Below are 23561 nucleotides of genomic sequence, written 5' to 3'. Positions count from 1 at the left end.
TGTGCAACAGTATCAAATGTTTTCCTGAAATCCAAGTATATGATATCAAAATTATTTTTTGCATCCAGTTCCTTTGTGACCACCTCATAGTATCCAATCAAATTGGTCAGACAAGATCTCCCTTAACAAACCCATGCTATGTCTTAACTATTACTGCAGTCTTGTCTAGATGGTCCTGCAATGCTTCTTTAGCCAGTGATTCCATTATTTTCCCTGGTTGTTGCTGTTGTTGTTGTTATTTGGTTTTTAGGAGCATTAGCAACTAAGGCCATATTGCTCCGGGATATGCGGTGGTCATTCCTTTACCTTTCCACATCTTCCGTATTTGGTGGTGACGGGCTCAAACCCCTAATCAAGAAGCATGCGCTATGCACTGCTGCTCCTTCCCACCTGGCTTCCCACCTGGTTCCAGGGAAAATGGAGGTGCCATTTTCCCTGGAACCCAAGTTAAACTAACAGGTGTATAATTACTTGTCACCTTTTGAACCCCCTTTGTGAACTGGTGATACATTTGCACACCTCCAGTTCATGGGGAGCTCCCCTGAGTACAAAGAAGCTCTCATAATTATGGCTAATGGTTTGCTTACTTCCTTTAATATAACTGGATAGATCCAGTCCACCACAGGTGCCATCCTTATGTTTAACTTCAACAATTTCTTCTCCATTTTCTCTCAGTTATTACAAAATCACTTAGCTCCCTGTTAGAGTTTGATAAAACTTCTGGCATTCCCCTCCTTGAATAACTCCTCATGTGTGAATGTAGATGCAAAATACTCATTTAGTTTATCAGTTACCTGAGCATGATCATCTATAGTCAACCCATCTATATTAAGTGGTCCAATCTGATTCATCCCTTTCCTTCTAGAGATCACATAAGTAAAGAACTCTTTGCTATTTTTCTTTGCATCCTTTGCCAAAGATTTATCATAATCTGCCTTCACTTTCCTAACCCCCTTTGTGACTTGATTACAGAATACAGCCACTCCCCGACTTACATAAGGGCTGCGTTCCGCGGAACCCTAAGTAAGTCGGAATTTCCCTAAATGCTTATGCAGCACTTAGGAAAATTCCAGCAAACATTTCTTTTTTACTTCAAATTTGATTGAAGCAAAAAAGAAATGTTTGACGAACATGTAAATAGAATTCTTTAGTCAATTTTTTTTATTTCAAGGGTGGGTAATATTACAAAAGTGTACAAAATTGCAAAAATTTCAAAATTATAAAATGAGAGAGGAGACAGGCATAATGTCAGCAAGTTTTACCTTTTGAGTATCATTGCCAGAATTAACTCTTCAGCTGATAAGCATGCTGCTGCGGAAGTTGAAGGCTGTGGAGATTTAAAAGGGGTTTTTTCTAACACATCATAAAATTTCTCTGCAGCTGCAGAATCAGCACTGGTGACTTTACTGCATACTTTAATGTTTTGGAAACCACTGCAATGCTAAAACGTATTAAATCACCTGTTGCTTGCCACAAACTTGGCTTGGGGTACTTATCCTTAATATCTTCATAAATACTTCTTGCTTTTGCTTGAAAGGCCATGGACTCAGGGCCACTCACTTCCGTATCTGATTTTCCATCCATATTATTAATAGCTTTTCCATCTTTGATATAGCACCTTAACGCTGTTTTGTGATCACTGTTGACCCTTTAACATGTTCTTTTATACGTGCACTGCCCTTCAAAATGGTATTCACTGTTGAAGCACCGAGACCTAATTCCATGCAATAGATGACAAACTTTGTCCTGCTTGATACTTCTTAATTAATCATTTTCATTTCTAAATCAATTTTGTTTCATTTGCTATCACTGCCAGCTTGCACTTTCTGTTGGCTCCTTTACCTTCACCATTGTATTAAGTAAATAGGAATGAAAAGAAGATTCTTTTTTTTATATGAATGAAGATTTCAGTAAAGGAATACTCATTGCACCATAATATCATAACGTAAAAACCCACAGAATTCCAGTTATTGGTATTATCGCAATAAGATTGAGTTTATAAGATCAAGTTTACTACCCGTTTATAATAGATTGCGCTAACAAAAAAGCCCAATAAATAGGAAAGTGCAAATTTATGGTTTTATGGTACTGACCTGCAGAAATGTGGTGGAGGTTGATAGCCTAAATAAGTTTAAGGCTCAGCTGGACAGGTATTTGGAACGAACAGAGGGGTGAAGTGGAAGTGGGTTTTTTTTTTTTTTTTTTGGCTGATGCTGCATAAGCTTGCTTTCTTGCATCAAATGCCTCTACTAATGCTAATGCTAAATGTGTTTTAGAAAAATATCACAAAGGAGTTCAAAATTGATTCTTATAATGGAACATATAATAACGATGAAAGTGTAGTGCAATTTCCATTATAAAAATGACCTTTTAAAGAGATAAATAGCTTAGTTATATAGTGAAAATTTCAACTTCCGAGGTATTGCATTCACATTATGATATTTTCACGATACCTCCATTTATTCCTATGGAATGCAAAATAAGTTCCCATGATTTTTTAAAATTTGCACCAGCCGGCAAAAAAAAAAAAAAAAAAAAAAACTCGTGCAAAGTCAAATTGGGAGGCTGTATTTTATATGTGCCATAGGCTTCTGTGTCGCCTGATAATTTATATACATCCCATACATTTTTTTTCTTCTCTGTCATGAGCCTCATTAATTCATCTGATGTCCATTTAGGACTAAACCTCGAACAGTATTTCTTAGTTGAAATGAAAAGCCTAGCAGCCACCAAGATTAAGTCTTTGAAAGCTTCCCATTTAGAATTCAATGTTGGTTATATCATCAGTTGATCCCACTGTATAGAATTTAAAAATAGTCTGAGACCCCCCCTGTAGTCACCTTTACGAAAGCAGAAGTCCTTCCCTTTACCCTTGATGGTAGTTACATCTTTAAATAAATCCCACATCAGTACATTGTGATCACTGTCACCCAGTGGTTCCTTTATCTGCAAATTCTTAAAGCATGAATAATCATTGCTTATAATCAGATCAAGAGTATTACTCCCTCTGGTTGTCTCTCGAACGTGTTGCTGTAGAAAACAGTCATCCAATAAATCCACAAAAGTCTTGCTAGTGTGTGAGTGACCAACCACAAGTTCCAGTCAATATCTGGAAAGTTAAAATCCCCCATTATTAGACATTCTGATTTACTGGCCCACTCTATTTCTCTGCACAACTGCTCATTATACTCATCAGATTCATTAGGCCTATAATACACACCTACTCTCATTTTCCCTTTCCCAGTGCTTATGTCACACCAAACTGACTCAACATCGCATTATTCACCAACATCAATTGGATGCACTTCCTTAGATTTTATGTTTCTTAACTAATAGCATAACCCCCTCCTCCCTTCCTGACCTGTCTATCCTTCCTGTACACATTGTACTTCCCAGATTCTAATTCTGCACTGCTTATGCGACACCACGTCTCTGATATCCCAACAATATCCGCCTTTGATGTCTTGACCAGCACTTGAAGCTCATCAAATTTATTAACTACACTCCTAGCATTGCTGTACATGCAAGTAGACATGCATCTGTTCTTACTCTTAGTTACCCTAACCCAGCCCGTGTGGGCGCCTCCGTAGCCAGGTGGGAAGGAGCAACAGTGCGTAGCACACGCTTCTTGATCAGACCGAGGTTCGAGCCCGTCACCACCAAATACGGAAAATGCGTAAAGGTCAGGGAATGACCACCGCATATTCCCGGAGCAATATGGCCTTAGTTGCTAATGCTCCTAAAAAAAAAAAAAAAAAAAAAAAAACCAAACCAAACCACAGCCCATGTATTTATTTGTTCCATGATGGCTCCCACTATTCCCTGAAATCCCCAGCACTCCCACCCTCCAGGAACTGCTGATTCTAGTAGAAGCAGTGCAAGAATCGCTTTTACCTCTGCCTGTGGCTACTGTTAATCTTTTAGTCTGTGATCCCCGACCCCAAGCTAGCAAGCTTTCCCACCCACCTAACACTGCCTCGATAGCATCAGCAAATATTCTTGCGCCCCTTCTATTTAAGTGTATTCCATCCCTGTAGAAGCAGTCTCTCCTGACCATGCTGAAAAAAAATTCTACCCCATTAGCCTTGCGCAATCTCTCTTCATGTTACCTTATGTGTTGTACAAGTAAGAGAAAGAATGCCAAAAATTTAATTTACTCAATTCATTTAAGCCTTAATTTTGAAGTCTCTTTGCTGGTCCTTAGTTTCCAGGCATTTCAATTTGCCGACCTGAAGTCCTTTATGGTAGGAACACCCTTTGCTATCTGTGAATAATCTGATTGCTCTTCTCTGAACACACCCGAACAGATCCATATTCTTCTTAAAATGAGGCTTAACTATTGCTTTATACAATGGAATAATCACCTTTGTCTTTGCTAGAAAAATTCCTGTATATCATTGACAGAACTCCACAAGATGTAATAGCAGCCTGTCTGCACTACTCGCAGAACTTCATGTCAGACTGAAATGACCCCTAGGTCTCTCTCATTCTCCACCACCTTGAGTACACCCAATTGGTATGGTATTCTGGGATTAATGCTACCCATATATAGTGCCTTGTATTAATATTAGTATTTACCATAATAGTGCAAAAAAGCTACAGGTTTTTGCGGCACCAAACAAAAAAATTAAAAAATAAATAAAAAATAAAATAAATTTTATGTTTTATACTCTGGGATGACCATATATGGTCAAAGGGTTTACTACATAGAGAAGATACAAGAACATTATACAGTAATATATTTAGTAGAACGAGGGCTTGAACTATGGTCACTCAAAGTACACACTTCTGTATGCTGACACTTTACTATGTATGCCTAAAATGAATAAAAAATTAAAGTAACAATAATAATAGAAGAATAAAAAATAATAAATAATCAAAGAAACAAAAGTATAAATAAAGGTATAAAAAATAAAAGAAAATATATAAAAAAGTACATAAGAAAATAGACTAAAAATTATGTGCTTCCATCATGCAGGTAATTATCCATTTGATCTTTGAATTTCTTCAAACTGTTAGCTTCAACTATTCATGTTGGTAACTTGTTCCCATAATCAATAAACGGCCTCCATAACCAAGTGGTTAGGAGCGGGAGTGCAGTAGTACACACTCTTTGAATAGACTGGGGTTCAAGCCCCTGACTGCTAAATACGGTCGATCTGCCAACACGCACTGGACCAGCGTGGCAGATTATGATCCATTTCCCTCAGCATGAATTGTTGAGGAGGCTTCCATCCTGCAGTGGGTTGATAATGGCTGCAGTTTACCTTTACTCCCCGTAATCAATATTCATTGGCTAAAAAAAAAAAAAAAAAAAAAAAAACTTGTAATCGAGTCTAAACCTATCCCGAGGGAATGCTGCTTGGCACTGATCATTAGCCACTCTCCCAATCTTCACATCATATACAAATTTTCACATCAGTCTATATCCTTTCATTGATATAGTTTATGAAAATCAGAAACAAGTGTTCCAAGAGGTGCAGTTCTTGGGAGATCCCACTCCTTATGTTACAGCAATCTGAAGAATATACATTAATCACAACCCCCCATCTCCCCCCCTCTGGGGCTACCCTGCAATCAATCTTACAATCTTGCACATGATCTCAACATGTTCCAACTTATATGATAAGCTCTCAATGAGGGACTGAGTCAAATGCTTTGATAAAATCCAAATAAACTATGTTGAAATTACTTCCTACATCCAACCAATGAGTAATTGTGTCAAAAATGGCTCACCAAGTTAGTTAATCATGATATCCCCTTAAGAAAACTATGTTGTGTATTCCTCAGAATACCATTTTTATCTAAACGCTCATGGATTGCACTCTTAATCACTGCCACCAGGATTTTCCAAAGCATTAAAGTTGGACTGACTAATCTATAGTTACTCACTTCATTCTTATAATTGTCTTTATGTATAGGTGATATATTGGCACTGCCCACTGCCAACATATTGCTCAAGTATGATGTTGTTCATATATGATGACACCACCTAAATAAATTGTACATACCAGAGTGAAACTTATTATCCCCTATTTCTGGGTGACAATATGTTTCCATTAGCCCTATATGTCAGCTTTAGTTGTCTTAACGATTTTTGAATTCGCTCATTTTATTGATTGACATTACTGTAGACACAGTTAAGATTAAGCATTCTTCTACAGTTTACAACTTTAATGCGCTCCTTGAAGTTATTTTAGCTTGTTTTCCTAGCATGAGTTTCCCATTCATTTCATTACTACCCATGGTGACTCTTTTCTATATTGGCTGTTGCAACAACAAACAAGGACTCTTGAGATGTGTGCAAGCATTACCTTGACTCAAATCATCAGGTAAATATGTGATGATACTGGCAAAAAAACCCATCTTTGTTCAAATGAATTCCATCTTTACAAAATAGATTCCTTCTACCTGCAAGTGCAGGCCATGCTGATAAAAATTTTCCCCAAAAACCTTGAAGAGCCCCTCAAATCTTCATTTAATCCACAAGGCTTTCACAGCATATAATCCCTCCTATCATGGATTAAAAGAATTTCAGACACAGACACACATGCTGACCTAACTTGTGCCATTCTTTCAGCATAGTACTATAGCATATTTATCCAACAAATCATCAGCTCGTGTTCATTTAATATCATTAATCCCCATGGGAACAATAATGATCTATTTACTCTCCTTAAAATCTGACAGCCTATTGGTAACATTATCAATCGTTACTCACAGAAAATACACTGGTTTAGTTACTCTTATTACACAAAATTATCCATTTCCCCGACAATAGTGTCTCCCAATAAAGCCAAATTTTCTTGAATGAGAGAGTTACGCACTTGACTATTCTGTTCTGGGGCACCAAACTGAATGCCCATCACTTGGCAGTTCACTAGATACTTAAATTTCCAACAAGTTTCTAGTTTTATTTGGCTCTATAGTAAGCATTTGTTTCTTCAGTACTTCAAATTTATTTAATAATGCACCAAGTTTTAACTTAAGATCAGTACACTTTTACATTGGGAATAAAGAAAAGTACTGTCAGTTAGGCTTGGTTTCTCTAATTGAATGACCTTAGAATACGTGCCACAGGCTATACAAGCAACGAACTCACGACTCACCAGAAATAATAGCAGTCATTTCTCTCCGAGTCATGATACCCTCAGACAAAGTATCAAAAGTGGATTGTGTGTGCTATTATTAACTTATTCTTTGATACACTATGAACTGGTGTAATAAGTTACAGCAGATTACAAAAGAAATTTGTTGCAGATGGCTCTTATTGAAGCTTGAATAAGTTTGAGGAAGGGCTAAACAAATTATTAAAGGCAAGGGACAAATGCTGTGTGTAGTGTATTTTTTTTTTGCTGATACTATATAAACTTGCATCAGTCACTATTAATGATATTATTTATCTTCCTGGCTTTTAATTTTTTTACCAACAATTAACAAAATACCATGAATATTGGACATTAATCTATTTAACAGTTACTTAATCCTATAAAGGTTTTTAAATATCCTGTGCTATGCAACACAAAAAATGCATCTGACAAGACTAAAAGGGAACCCATACGAGGAACAAAACTTCAAATGTGTGGGCTACAGATCTTGGCACTAGGTCCCTATCTGATTGAAGTCTATAAGGCTTTGATAAGGGATAGTAAAATGAATAAAAGTGAAATATTCATAGTTATAAGCAATATCAGAACGAGAGAACAAATTCAAATTATGGGAAAGAGGTCTAGACTGGATTATGGGAAGTTTTATTTTAACAAGTACCCTGTTAATTATTGGAATAAGTTATCTCTGTGGGTAGGTGAAGATGACAGTGTAGGGGAAATTCAAAGGTCAGCTAGATAGGTACGTACACGAGGAGGAAAACACACAGGTAGTTTATTTTAATTACAGGTAGTTCTCGATTTTGAGTTAATTTGTTCCTAGCACGTGCTCGTAAAGCGAAAATTTGTAAAGCAGGAATTAAATCCCATAGGCAATGTTAAAAATAGGGGTTATGTTCTCAACAATGAAATTAGTTAGCTAATTAGTTTACGTTTAAACAATGATTGATTTATCCAAAGAAATTAAAACACAGCCTATAAAATCAAGCAAATTATTTATGACTTACAAATTTTAAAGAATGTTTATTCTTCATCATGGACTAAATGCATACTTGTTGATCACGTATTATTGGCTCAGAACTCATTGGTTTGTTGCACAAGGAGTTGTCTTCTTCAGAAATGCTTCAAGAGGCATTTGTTTCCAAGTAATCTTCTCTTTTATTTATAAATTTCAATAGATGCACAAGCATTTTTTAACGGAACGCACAAATTGCAACTAACACGATTTGTGTGGAGTAACAAGTTTACGAAGCTTAAACAAAAAAAAAAAGGAATGAAGAGAAGATTCTGAAAATTTATTTATGTTTTTTATATGATTGAAGATTTCAGTAAAGGGGAAACACATTTCACCATAATAATGCAAAAAAACCACACAATTCCAGCTATCGGTATTTTTGCGAATGCAATAACATTGACTTTACTACCCATTTATAACTGCTTGCACTAACAACAGAAAAGCTCAATAAACTGGAAATTGTGCAAATTGTTTTTATTTGTTTTATGGCAGTGACCTCCAGAAATGTGCTTTAGAAAAATGTCATAAAGGCATTCAAAACTGGTTCTTATAACAGAACATATGATAACAATGAAAGTGTAGTGCATTTTAGTGATTTGAATTGGTAAATAATACAATTTGCACTATAAAAACGCTAACTTTTAGAGAGTTAAATAGCGAAAATTTCAGGCTTTCAGGAAGATAGTTTCGCAATGTAATAATTTCATTTTCAAGTAATATTTTCTCTGTGTGAAAAATCTCAGAGATTTTTTCTGCAATTTGTTTCACATCTAAGTCTACATTAAATTATTATTACTCTTATATTACTCCCTGATTGGGGGTTCCACCTCGTGACGAGTATTGCTACCAAGTACACAGGGTGGTCGTTGTTATGTCTGGTGTTACTGTTGGTCGAGGAACTCTCTGACTATCCTACAGGTGTTCAGGATTGCGACTTTCTGGAGTTCCTTGTAGGTGTTCGCTGGGAGACCTATTGCTGCTAGGTGTTATGTAGGGTCTTTGGCACCATATCTGTGGTTGACACGATGATCAGGATGGTCGTTACTTGTTGCATATGCCACATCTCTTTGATCTCCTGTCTTAGGTTTGTGTACGTCCTGATTTTTTTCCCCCATGGGTTTTCTGCAGGTTGCCAGTGTTGGGTACCGCTATGTCAATCAGATAGGTAGTCTTTTCCTTCTTGTCCACAAAGGTTATTATTATTATTAGCCATATGATGCAAGGAAGCTCGAGGCTTTTGCTGCACCAGTCAAAAAAAAAAAAAATTCTGAGTTACCCCTGTGAGAAAGAGAGAGAGAGTCAGAAATAGAAGGGAATCACCAAGAAAGAGAAGATGGATAAGAAATATAATGAACAATGTCTTCAATTGTTTTAAACTCACTGAATTTGGTTTCAAAATCATCCACAACTTTCTCAATTTCAGAAACATATTTCTCACTATTAAATCCAAAAACAGGATATCTTTGCAATTGATCTTGCATATTTGCAAAATGATTGATTTTTTCCTCCTTTGAGATCCTTAGCATTGCCAAAACATTGATATTTATATGCAGAAATACTGATACTACTAATCACGTCACCCACATTTTTATTTTTTCCTTGTAATTCATATTACTTAATTTACTGATAAAATCTGCCAGAAAAGCCAGATCACACAACCACTCCGTATCTTGTAGCTGCTGATAATCATCTCCTTTTTGATCAGCAAATTTTTTAAATTTCATTCAGCAGATTTCAAAATCTCTGTAGAAACTTACTCCGACTCAGCACCTCACATCAGTTTGTAATATCAGATCTGGTTCATTTTCATCAAGGTGCATTTTGAAAAGTCTCCTCTGAAGAGATTGTCCTCTGACAGAATTCACGATTTTGAAAGCTATGTCCATATCTTTTGCTGGCTAACACTTAGTGGATGATACAATGGTAATTCAAAAAAAATCTGTGAATTCATCATCTTTTTGGCACAATGCAATGAATCTGTTAAGATGCCCTGTCATTGCTTTAGCTCCATCTGTTGTTATTAATACGAGCTTAAATAGTGGTAATTTAATTTTTTCAATAAAATATTTGAATGCGTTAAATATATCAAGATCTCTAGTTCTTTCTTTTAATGAAACCATACCCAGCAGTTTTTCTCTAGTGGCAGAATCATCAAAAACCAAGCGAACAAAAACGAGCAATTGAGCAGTGTCACTGACGTTTGTAGATTCATCCAGTTGTAAAGAAATGGATACACAATTAGCAATAAGACACTTCACTAGACAAGCTTAGCGGCTGTGTGGTGACAAGAGTAGTCATGTGGTTCAATGGATTTGTAATAAGCGTATGCAGTGGGGCGAATAATAATAATAACGACATTTAGATTTTGACTAATCTATTTTTTTTATATATTTCAGTCGTGATCGACTGAAATTAAAGCCGCGATTGACTTGTTGGCCACTCCTGCCATATACAATTTACTTCTGTATTAATATTTGTTGATGTGCTTTTCTCAATAGCCGAATGATGATTACAGAGGAATTTTTTTACGTAATGATTCGGATCAAATTGAAGCAACGGTTTCCCATTTAGATGTATGGTCATCATAATCTTCAACATGTTTAATTGTCACAATGTTATTCATTACGCTGCTAATTGCAATGGTTTCAAAGATATTTCTGGCTTTCTTAATTGAAGAGGGAATTTCACTCGATTTTAAAGATAAACTGTCTTCGACAAAATCTCTAAAATCATTTATTTTTATTTCATATTTTATCAGAAAACTTAAATTGCTTATTCGTTTTTCACCGTCTTGCCACAGAGATGAAAGTTCTTTCATATTCCATAATTCCAGGTAGCGTATGCTTAAAATTTCTTTCAATTCCTCATCGTCAATAGTATCATTATTTTCTTTATTTAATTTAAAAATTACTCTGTTGCATTCATAACTTATCCGTAATAAGGACAAGTTAAATGTGGTCTAACTTTCCATTTTGATTCCTTCAAATTCTTTCAACTTCAACACTCTCTCAATTTTAGCTTCATAATTTCCTTCAGAATTTTTCAAATTGGCAATAGCATTGATAGTTAGAATAATTAATTTATCTGCTTTTACTATAGTGATGCTGTGACTTTATAAATCAAGGTAAGAGAGCTCCTGCAGGATGTCAATCATTACTGCTAAATTGTTAAGAAATTCCAGATTGAAAAGTTGGTTTAATAATCCAGAATATTTAACTTCTGATTCAAAATGTTTGCACAAAGCAGGGTAATTCCGCCAACCATCAATTGCTGTCTACAAGCTGCACATCATGGCCCAAACACATGACCAATCTTTACAGTTTCCACATCAAGTTCTTTAGCAATCATCCTTAATTCACACTGGTTTTTTGGAGATTGGCAATATAATGCATACATTTTTTTTTTTTTTTTTTTTTTTTAATTATTGCCTGTATAGCATTATATTTTGGAACGTTTTCTTCACAGTGAAAGCCTTGATACAGTTTCCAAATTTGCCAACATTTCATCTTCGGAAAGTTTACTTAATATCTTAGTTGCCTCATTCCCCCACCGCCATCGCTATTGTCATTAGTTCTTTGAATACTGTGCATAGTATAAACAGATTTTGCATGATTATGTATAAACAGTAATAGGTATAAAGAGATATTTTGCAAGTTGTAAATAAGGGACAAGAAGTGACATTATAAGTCGTCACTGGGAGATTAGTGTGCCTATTATCTTGCAAACCCCCACTGTCTTCACACCCACCACTCAACCCCCCCCCAATGTTTAGTTTGTTTTAGTGCGTAGTGTTGGTTTTGTTCCATCGCACTGTAAAAGGACAAATTTTTTGTTATTTATGTCAGGAATATCGGAATTTATTTTTTTCTTGCAAACGCAAGAGTTGTGCTTTCAATTAAACAAAAACTGTGCATCTGTTAAATCTTTAAAGAACCATAATAATGTTGATGACCAAACCATATGTGACATTATAAAAAATAAATGGAAGCTATTAGCTTTAAAATCGACATCGCGCGTCCAATAAGGAATACTTGCGTATTGGACAATCGAGTACTGTGTGGTAAGTTTTTCCATTTTCTATCTATTGCCATACTTTTTATGTAGGTTGCTGAACATTTTTCAATAAAATAAGTCCCCGACTTATGTAGCTTCAGACTTTCGTTACGTTATTAATATATATTTTTTTATATGACTGAAGATTTCAGTGAAGGGAAACTCATTTCATCATAATACTGTAATGCAAAAACCCACACAATTCCAGCTATCAGTATTATTGCAAATGCAATAAGATCGAGTTTACTACCTGTCTATAATTAGATGCACTAACAGAAAAGCCCAATAAACCGCAAACTGCAAATTGTTTTTATTTTATGGTAGTGACCTCCAAAAAAGTTCTTTAGTAAAATGCAAGCTCGTGTGGGGTTATAAGTGAGTTTTCGCTCTGGGAAGTTATTTTCAGAAAATTTAATTTTAACTGTTATCATGGTGCCGACTAAGTGAATAAGTGATAACGGTACTAGTAAATCTACCAAGAAAAGGAAGGCGATCGAGTTGGATCAGAAAATTAAAATAATAAGGATGTATGAAAATGGTCAAACATTAACAAGTATCACGCAAAAGTCAGATTTGTCAGTGGCAATGGTGAACACAATAAAGGAGAAAGAGAGAATATGAGAAGTGGTGAAGCGAACAGCACCAATGAAGTCAACTATAATAACTAAGGCTACGAAATACAAATCAGTTTTTAAAGTACAATAACATGCGTTTTTACTTCCTTTTAAGTTTTCTTTTCTTATGTGCCACTCTGGCTACTTCACCTCTATCCCCAGATAAATTTTTTTAATTGAACTAATTAAAAATATAACTATTTTTCTTCAGAGGATATGTAGTCTATGTAATTTTGGCATATTAGGGATATAGTAGCAATATTTTATTAGTCATTCCCGAGTTACGTAAAACTCGACTTATATAAGAAGTCCTGGAATGTATCTCTTATGTATGTTGGGGACTTACTATATTTTTGGATTAACTGGGAATTTTTTTTTACCTTCTATCCCGGAAAATCGGGAGTCTACTGTACCATCAAGGGTAAAGGGAAGGGTTTTTGTTTTCGTAAAGGTGACTACTGTTGTCTCACACAGTTTTTAAATTCTATACAGTGGGATCAACTGATGATGTTACCAACGATGAATTTTAAATGGGAAGCCTTCAGGAACTTAATCTTGAAGGCTACTAGGCTTTTCATACAAACTAAGAAATACTGTTCAAGGTTCAAGCCTAAATCAATGTCAGATAAATTAATGAGGCTCATGGCAGAGAAGAAAAATGCATGGTAAGCATATAAATTATCAGGTGACACAGAAGTCTACGGCAGATATAAGTTAATCTGTAATCAAGTCACAAAGGAGGTTAGGCAGGCAAAGGCAGATTAGGAGAAATCTTTGGCTGTTGTTGTTATTTGGTTTTTAGGAGCATTAGCAACTAAGGCCATATTGCTCCGGGATATGCGGTCGTCATTCCCTGACCTTTCCGCATCCTCCGTATTTGGTGGTGACGGGCTCGAACCCCGGTCTATATCAAGAAGCGTGTGCTACGCACTGCTGCTCCTTCCCACCTGGCTACGGAGGCGCCTAGAAATCTTTGGCAAAGGATGCAAAGAAAAACAGCAAAGAGTTCTTTACTTATGTAAACTCTAGAAGGGGATGAATCATATTAGTCCACTTAACATAGGTTGTTCGACTATTGATGATCCTGCTCAAGTAGCTGATAAACTGAATGAGTATTTTGCCTCTATATTCACACAAAGGGAGTTATTCAAAGAGAGGAATGCCAGAAGTTTATCAAACTCTAACAGGGAGTTAAGTGATTTTATAATAATGGAGAGCAAAGTGGAGGAGAAATTGTTGAAGTTAAACATAAAAAAGGCATCTGGAATCTATCCAGTTATATTGAAGAAGGCAACAAGGGAATTAAGCAAACCCTTAGCCATAATTATAAGAGCATCGTCAGAGTCATGGGAGGTCTCCATGGACTGGAGATGTGCAAATGTATCCCCAATTCACAAAGGGGGTGCAAAGGGCAACACAAATAATTATAGACCCGTTAGTTTAAATTCTGTTCCAAGGAAAATAATGGAGTCACTGGTTAAATTACAGGATCACTAGATAAAACTGCAGTAATAGTTCAGACACAGCATGGGTTTGTTAAGGGGAAGTCTTGTCTGACCAATTTGATTGGATACCATGATGTGGTCACAAAGGAACTGGATGCAAAAATTAATTTTGATATCATATATTTGGAAAGCTTTTGATACTGTTGCACAAGGAAGACTGCTGTACAAATTGGAGCGGTATGGCAATAAGGGCAAGTTGCTTCAATGGATAAAGGGATGGTTGAGTGGGAGATGGCAGAGAGTGGTAATAAATGGACACTGCTCTACGGGGACTAATGTTATGAGTGGAATCCACCAGGGTTTGGTGCTGGGCCCATTGTTGCTTTGTGTATTTATCAATGATATCAAAGAAGGTATATCAGCCTTGATGTCCAAGTTCGCAGAGTTATTAATGACAGTAAAGACGGTATGCTACTGCAATAGGATCTAGAAAAGTTAAGCAGATGGGCAGAGAAGTGGCAACTGAAATTTAACATTGACAAATGCAAAGTTCTGCATATGGGTAGCAGTAGCCCAAGAGAAATGTACCAACTGTGTGGACTACACTCAGGGAGGTGGAGAATGAAAAAGACCTGGGGGTAATTGTGCAATCAGATATGAAGTTCTCAGAGCAGTGCAGATGTGCTGCCAGAGCAGGTCATGGAGTTTTGTCAATGATGTAAGGAATTTTGCTAGTGGAGACAAGGAGGTGATTATCCCTCTGTATAAGGCAATGGTCAGCCACACCTTGAGTACTGTGTACAGGTCTGGAGACCTCATTTTAGGAAGGATGTAGAGTTGCTAGAACGAGTAAAGAGAAGGGCAACAAGATTAGTGAGAGGAACAAAGTGTTGTGCTTAAGAAGAAAGTCTTAAGTTCTGCAAGTTGCAGCATCTGGAGACTAGGCACCTATGAGGTGATCTGATGGAGGTGTATAAGGCTTTGAATGGTTTGAGAAGGCTCAATGCTGACAGGATACTTCCACTTGCTCAGATTAAGAATCTGAGGGGGCATAGATTCAAATTGAGTAAAGTCAGTTGTAGAATACATGCACGGAAGTTTGCCTTTAGCCAGCGGATAGTTGATTGCTGAAATAGACTCATCTGTTGTTGTGGAAGTTGATAGCTTAAATAAATTTAAGGCTGAACTAGACAAACATTTGGAGTGGCTGGATGGGTGAAATTAGAAGTTTTTTTTTGGTTGATGTATAAGCTCTTTATAAGCTTGCTTTCTTGCACTGCATGTCTATGCTAATGTTAATATAATCATTGTTTAATAACTTTATTTTTGTACTTACCTAGATTTCTTCCTTTTCTTCCTAGATTGCAAATAGCTTTTTTTTTTTTCGTTAAAATATTTATTATTAACCAATGTCCCTTCCCCTTTTGTATAATGTCCACTGTCAGAACCATCAAAAACACTTCAATTGTTTACTTTGATATAAATGTTTATAGCTTAGTACGACTCCCTGATCTACAGATTGTATGAGAATTGTAGTATTGAGAGGCTAGAAAAGACACTTGATATCACCATCACTGCTTGATAAAATTTTAATGGAAAGCTGCATAATATAATAATATCAATGTTTTTGTCTGCATTTAACTTTTATTTCTTTTACAAAGTAATTCTGAAAAGCATTCTCAAGTTTGGGATTATATCATAAAATTCTTATTTAGGGAAAGAAATCTCCACTGTGTATAAATAAAATACATACATGCATAAAAACAAAGGTAGTCTGAATTAGTGAGGCTTCCTATATTATGATAGGTCATTGGTCATTATCTGGTGATCAAGCTGATCTTTCCTGTAGCAATGCTGATAAAGATTTCTTTTGAAATTAAATGTATAAATTCTTGATCTACCTTCTGTACTAATTTTTTATACAAAAAAAAAAAAAAAAAAAAAACTCCATGTGTTATCCTCAATATGAAATGATATGCCACTGCAGAGGACAATATGGCTGTTGCTTCATGCATTTCATAAAGCAATTTTAATGTCATGTGAAGACGTTTCTGATTTTCATTGTTTGAAAATTAAAGAGAATTGAAAATTGAAAATTGTCTCTTTACAATAAAACTGAAACTCATTTTAATTTATTTCTAAGTGATCAATGGGAATAATCATGCAGTATGAAAAATGTACATTAGAATTATAAAAAAAGCAGCTTACTTGTTAGCAGCCCTGCCCACCAAACCCACTCTCTGAGATAGCCAAAACCACCCATGCCTAGAAATAAAATTAACAAAATACTGATTTTTTTTCCTTTTTTAATTATTGACTTAAAGGTGTTAACAAACAACTTTTTATTTGATAATGAAACACTATACTGTGTTGCGTGAACATAATTTAAGCACTAATTAATAACTAGACATTACAATATTCCAAATAATTATTAATTACTTGGAATATTGCAATGATTAGAAATTACTACAATACTTAATAATTAAAAATTATTTAGAAATTTAAATAATACAGTATCCTCCATCACAGTCATCTTGTCAGACACAAAGACCACAATGAGCAAAGAGTCAAGGAAGAAACTGTCCTGAAAAAAGAGGTTAGAAGATCAGAAGTCATGCTCTTGACTGCATACTGATAATTGCCTAGGGATTCCTTGTTGCTGCAAATGGCACCAACAGTGGAGTTTTTTTATTTAGACTGTAATTTTCAGGAAATACATAAGTTTCAAAGAACAGAAGTGGAAGGGATAAATGAGAAATTATCAGGTGACACAGATAAATGAGAAGATAGCTTAGTGAGTTTGGAGTTGGAACTGGCAATGGATCTTGACTAATTAAAGATGCTAATTAAGAAGAATAGTACCCATGCAAATATCTGTAGAATGGCATATAGCAAAAAATGAACATCTGATGTTAGGGAGTGGAGAGAGTTTGTAAATTAGGAACTATTAATGTGACTTCCACCTTCTGGATAGATAATTAATCTGTATTGTACCTTTACGTACAATAAAATGTACCCATTGTGGTACATCTTGTCAGACACAAAGAAGAAGGCACCAAGGAAGAAACTGTCCTGAAATAAAGAGGTTAGAAGATCAGAAGTCATGCTCTTGCCATGGTGCCAGGGATTATTTGTGATATGCTTACAAAAATAAAATTTAAAAGTCTGGGTCCATGTAAATATATGCAATCTTGTCTATAAATAAGAGTGTGTTGCTGAGGATGAGCACAGAAGCAGCAACTTCTTTTTTGCAATAAGATAGGAATCTGAAATAAGATGGAAATGGAGTTTTAGGAGTCAAACTAACTAAGCTTTTTTCTGTTTATTGGAGAATTAGCATAAAAGGAAGTGGTGATGGATATTTGAGAAATTACGGCTGTTCATGCAGAGCAGAATTTCTCAAACGAGATAGTAGAACTATCATCAGCAAACCTATGGACAGGATTTCCAGTCAATGGAAGGTCACTAATGTATAGGAGGAAAAAATTGGACAAAAGAACAAAACCTTGGGGACTCTAGCATTAGCTGTGTAGTCAGAAGGCAGAAAGCCACTTACCATTAAGAAAGCTAGAAACTTAATTGCAAAAAATATCTTTAAACAAGTTCCATAAAATGGAAGCTTGTTTAAAGACCTCTATGCATCACATGATCAAAGGCCTTAGAAATGTTGAGGGCAACTATTTGAGTTTTTGTCCAAACTTTGCCATGGAATTTTTCCAGAGCTGGGTATCATAAGCCAAGATCTCATCAGTGGATCCTGTCAGCTGATGTAGATGGGAGGTAAAAAATTAGTGTCAAGAGTTGGTGTTTAATAAATTTTTCCATTACTTTGAAAAAGAGTTTATATTAAGTGCATTGGGCATAACTGAAGGAAGTTATTATCCTTGTTGATTATTATGATTCTATAGTCACTGATCACTTCTATCAAGAAGTGATACAAAACTTGAAATTAGCAACCCAATCAACAATTTAAAAGGGGGGGGCGGCCTACAATAGTATAGTTACTGCTTTTATCACATTTTGGGAATTACATCATTTAAATATTATACATCTGGGTTGGTCCCTTCATTCCTGGGATTTCTCATTATGTTATAGTTCAAGATTCTAGCTAAGGAAGGCAGCAAATGCTAATGAAAGCTTTCATGGAATTATTATATTGTCACATGTTTTATGCAATGACTTTAAATCTTTGTTTGATGGGTGGAGATTTCATACAACATTACCTATTATGACAAACAGATGCAGTTTTTACACATTGTACCATTGAGGTGCAATGTGTAAAAACTGCATCTGATTACACATTGTACGCATGACACACACACACGCGTGTGTGTGTGTGTGCGCGCGCGTGCTTAGCTGTCAACTTTTGACTTTTAAAAGCTGGAAATTTGGTATTCGTAAGCAAGAGTAAAACAAAGGTATTTTACAAAAAGCAGTAAGTCCTTTGAAACCTACACCGCACTAGAAATTAAATTTTACTGACAAACTGCACACTTTATATCAAAGTACAGTCATAAGACTGTTTACCACTACAATATGCTTTAAAACCTAATTATGAATGCTTCAAGAAAGATACTGTAGCAGACTTGACTTCGAACTCCTTTGGAAATGCTGAGTTCAAGTTTTGTTTATAACAATGGTACTACTGTTCAGACTTGGCTGTAAACAGTATTTCAAAAACTGCATCAGAAAGAAAAAGATCTGAATTCAGTTTTATTTATTTTTTTTTTTTACCTGGTTGAATATTCTCTACCACTCAGCACTGCTATGAGGAATTAAGTCAGCAATTTATCAAGTTTATTCATAAAATCATAGAGCTTTTGCTATGAACGAATTAAATATTTGAAATTGTATCACTTCACTGGATCGTAATAGTATACAAATCACCTCAATGGTACAATGTGTAAACTTGCACTATTTTTTTTACCATATATATAAAACAGCTTACATTAAAGTTTTACCATGTCATCTTCTTTTGACATTCATGAAGTATTATCTCTGTACTTGTCTCTCATTTGTGTTTTGTAAGTGATTGACAAGAAAGGCAGCCTTTACCAATTTATTGACAGGATAGGGCAGTGTTTTTGCTCATATTTCTAGGTTATTGCAATAGAAGTTGAAAACACAATTATATTAACTGTGTTTTTTTTCTTAATCTTTCTAAATTGAGAAAGGGTTTCATCCCTGAACTATAGCACATGCTTTGTATTGGAAACAAACACTTGTAGAACAAAGTTCATTTTTTTTTTTAATGACAAACTATTCTCAGGTATTTACCACGATCATATTCTTTAATAAAATTAAGAAGAAAAAAAATTCAGATTTTAATAGTTTTACTATTTTTTGCAAAAAAGAAAAAAGGGGAGGAAAAATGGTGTTTTTTCAAAAATGATGAAGAAACTATGGTATAAACTTTAGTTCACATTTCACAAATGAGACAAAGAAGGGGTCAAATTGAGTTTAAAAAAAGCAGACTTGTCATTGCATATCTGTAGATTTGGCAGCTTGTGTGTGTGTGTGTGTGTGTGTATAGACATGCTAATTGTATTATATATTCATTAATATCACTAATGTGATATTAATCATGCCTAAAATTTGTTTGTAGCTATGAATAATGTTAGAAAGTTTTAAAACCTGGCTTAAGTAGGGATTTTTTTTTTTTTTTTTAAAAACGGAGTTGCAAAGTTTCCTATGGATTTAAATAACAATTTTGAGATAACATTATTTGTTAAATACTGTTAAGTTGGATGCCAATATGGCCAAAAAGTTTAAATTGGCCAATAATTAAGAAAAGAAAACTATATTAATGAGCAACATCAGTTGGTTGGTTGGTTTAATTTTTAATGGTACATTGGCAGCTTAGGCCATAATGCACCAAGTCAAAAATAAAAACGGTACTAAACATGTTTAGTAACCTGTAAGCAGGCGACAATGTCAGGATGGTAATTATGATGTGCCAATGTATGGATGGTAAAAATAAAGTTAAATAACAAATTATAAACGTAATATATAGTAAAATTAAAATCTATGTATTAATTGAGTTTAAAAAGTTAAAACCATCAGACATATTATCCCTGTCATCTAATATCTGACTAAGTGTAAGCCATATTAATAAAATGCAGAAAACATAAACAATGCGCAATGGTAAAAACAGGACATTCCATAAAAATATGAGCAATAGTTAAACTGGTACTAATGATATTAAGAGTAGGAGACCGGCGGAATTACTTAGCAAGTACAGGTCACTGTTGAAAAAAAGCCGTGAATTAGGGTTGAACTTGAAAGTGTCTGCAATTCTGCCCAGACACGATAGGAGGGAGTATATGATGAGAGCCTTGTCGATCAATTCGGCCCTGGAGGATTGTGCAAGGCTCAAGGGGCAGAATTTTTTTCAGCCTGGACTGTACTTGTTAACAGGAGAGATTGCTTCTACAGGGATGGGATACACTTAAATAGAAAGGGTGCAAGAATTTTTGCTGATGCTGTCGAGGCAGTGTTAGGTGGGTCGGAAAACTGCTAGTTGGGGGGGATACAAGGACTAATAGATTAACAGTAGCCACTGGCAGAGGTAGAAGTGATTCTTGCACTGCTTCTATTAGAATGAGCAGAAGCCTGGAAAACAAGATGCAGGATATTTCAGAGACTGCTGGTAGTCACTGCGGTACAAGTAAACACATGGGTTGTGTTAGGGTAGCTAAGAATAGAAACAGGTGCATGTATACCTGCGTGTACACCAATGCTAGGAGTTTGGTAAATAAATTTGATGAATTTGAGGTATTGCTCAAAACATCAAAGGCAGATATTGTTGGGATATCAGAGACGTGGTGTCACACAGATATAAGTAATGCGGAACTGGAATTTGGGGAATACAATGTATATAGAAAGGATAGACAGGACAGGAGGGGAGGAGGGGTTATGCTATTAATTAAGAAACACAAAGTCCAAGGAAGTGAAGCCAGTCGACATCGATGGACAGGGCAGTGTCGAGTCAGTTTGGTGTGACATAAGCATAGGGAAATCAAAATTGAGAGTAGGAGTGTGCTATAGGCCTAACGACTCTGATGAGTATAATAAGATATTGTACAGGGAAATAGAGTGGGCCAGTAAATCAGAGAGTCTTATAATGGGGGATTTTAATTTCCCAGATATTGACTGGAATTTGTGGGTTGGTCACTCGCACACTAGCAAGGCTTTTGTGGATTTATTGGATGATTGTTTTCTACATCAGCATGTTCGTGAGGCAACAAGAGGGAGCAATACTCTTGATCTGATTATCAGTAGTGATTCTTCATGCATTAAGAATCTGCAGATAAATGAACCACTAGGTGGCAGTGATCACAGTGTGTTGACGTGGGATTTACTCAAGGAGGTAACTACCATCAGAGGTAAAGGGAAGGGTTTTTGTTTTCGTAAAGGCGACTATGATGGTCTGAGACAGTATTTAAATTCTATACAGTGGGACCAACTGATGATGTTACCAACAGCAAACTCAAAATGGGGAGCATTCAAGGAACTAATCTTGGAGGCTACCAGGCTTTACATACCAACTAAGAAATATTGTTCAAGGTTTAGGCCTAAATGGTTGTCAGATGAATTAATGAGACATGTGGCAGAGAAGAAAAATGCATGGGATACATACAAATTAATGGGTGACATGGAAGCCTATGATAGATATAAGTTGGTCTGTAACCAAGTCACAAAGGAGATTAGGCAGGCAAAGGCAGACTACGAAAAATCCTTGGCAAAGGATGCAAAGAAAAACAGAAAAGAGTTCTTTACATATTTGAACTCGAGAAGGAAAGGGATGAATCAGATTGGTCCACTGGATATTTATGGTTCAACAGTTGAGGATCCTGCTCAGGTGGCTAACAATCTAAACGAGTATTTTGCATCTATATTCACGCATGAGGAGTTATTCAGGAAGGAGAATGATGTAGGTAAAGTAAACATTGGCAGTGAGCTGGATGATTTTGTAATAACTGAGAGGAAAGTGGAGGAGAGATTGTTGAGGATAAACATAAAAAAGGCACCTGGGGTGGATGGGATCTATCCAGTTATATTAAAGGAGGCAGCAAAGGAAGTATGCAAACCCCTAGCCATAATTATGAGAGCTTCTTTGGACTCAGGGGAGGTACCCATAGACTGGAGATGTGCACATGTAACCCCAATTCACAAAGGAGGATCAAAGGCTGACACAAGTAATTATAGACCTGTTAGTTTAACTTCTGTTCCAGGTAAATTAATGGAGGCACTGGTTAAAGAAGCACTGCAGGATCATCTAGACAAGAATTCAGTTATAGCTCAGACGCAGCATGGTTTTGTTAAGGGCAGGTCTTGCCTGACCGATTTGATTGGATACTATGATGTAGTCACAAAAGAACTGGATGCAGGGAATAACTTTGATATTATATATTTGGATCTTAGAAAGGCTTTTGATACTGTTGCACATGGAACACTGCTGCACAAATTGGAGCAGTGTGGCATTGGAGGCACATTGCTGCTATGGATAAGGGGTTGGTTGAGTGGCAGAAAACAGAGAGTGGTAATCAATGGACACTGCTCAACGTGGACTAATGTTATTAGTGGAGTTGCTCAAGGTTCAGTGTTGGGTCCGTTGTTGTTTTCGGTGTTTATGAATGATATTGATGATGGGATATCAAGTTTAATGTCCAAGTTTGCAGATGAAACAAAGGTTGGCAGGGTCGTTAAGGACACTACTGACGCGCTATGCTGCTGCAACAGGATCTGGAAAGGTTGAACAGATGGGCTGAGAGGTGGCAAATGAAGTTTAACATTGACAAATGTAAAGTACTACATATGGGAAACAGTAACCCCAGAGCAATGTATCAACTCTGCGGTACTACACTGACAGTGGTGGAGAATGAAAAGGACCTGGGGGTAATTGTGCAGGCAGATATGAAGTTCTCTGAGCAGTGCAGACGAGCTGCAAGAGTAGCTCATGGTGTCTTGTCAATGATATACAGGAATTTTTCTAGCAGGGATAAGGAGGTGATTATTCCCTTGTATAAGGCAATGGTTAGGCCACATCTTGAGTACTGTATACAGGTCTGGAGGCCTCATTTCAAGAAGGATGTAGAACTGCTGGAACAGGTACAGAGAAGGGCAACAAGATTAGTGAATGGAACAAAGGGTTGCTCTTACGAAGAAAGGCTTAAGTTTTGCAAATTACAGAGTCTGGAGACTAGGCACCGGCGAGGTGATCTGATAGAAGTGTATAAGGCTTTGAATGGTTTGAGCATGCTCAATGCCAATGGGATTCTTCATCTTGCTCAGAATAATCACCTCAGAGGGCATAAATTCAAACTGA

The 23561-nt window shown here is 36.0% G+C and overlaps 1 protein-coding gene across 1 annotated transcript in view; it reads right to left on the bottom strand.

The window, feature by feature from the left end:
* Positions 1-23561, bottom strand: part of LOC150082061 (magnesium transporter NIPA2-like) — a 226000-nt gene that overhangs the window by 51917 nt on the left and 150522 nt on the right. Inside the window, exon 5 of the mRNA XM_090379950.1 lies at positions 16442-16498. Coding sequence (XP_090236076.1) covers positions 16442-16498 — 57 coding nt within the window. The remainder of the gene's footprint in view (positions 1-16441; positions 16499-23561) is intronic.

The sequence above is a fragment of the Mastigoproctus giganteus genome, chromosome 8, assembly GCF_048544385.1.
Source record: "Mastigoproctus giganteus isolate SK-2022 chromosome 8, ASM4854438v1, whole genome shotgun sequence".
Taxonomy (NCBI): Eukaryota; Metazoa; Arthropoda; class Arachnida; order Uropygi; family Thelyphonidae; genus Mastigoproctus; species Mastigoproctus giganteus.
This window is presented reverse-complemented; position numbering and strand designations above follow the sequence as displayed.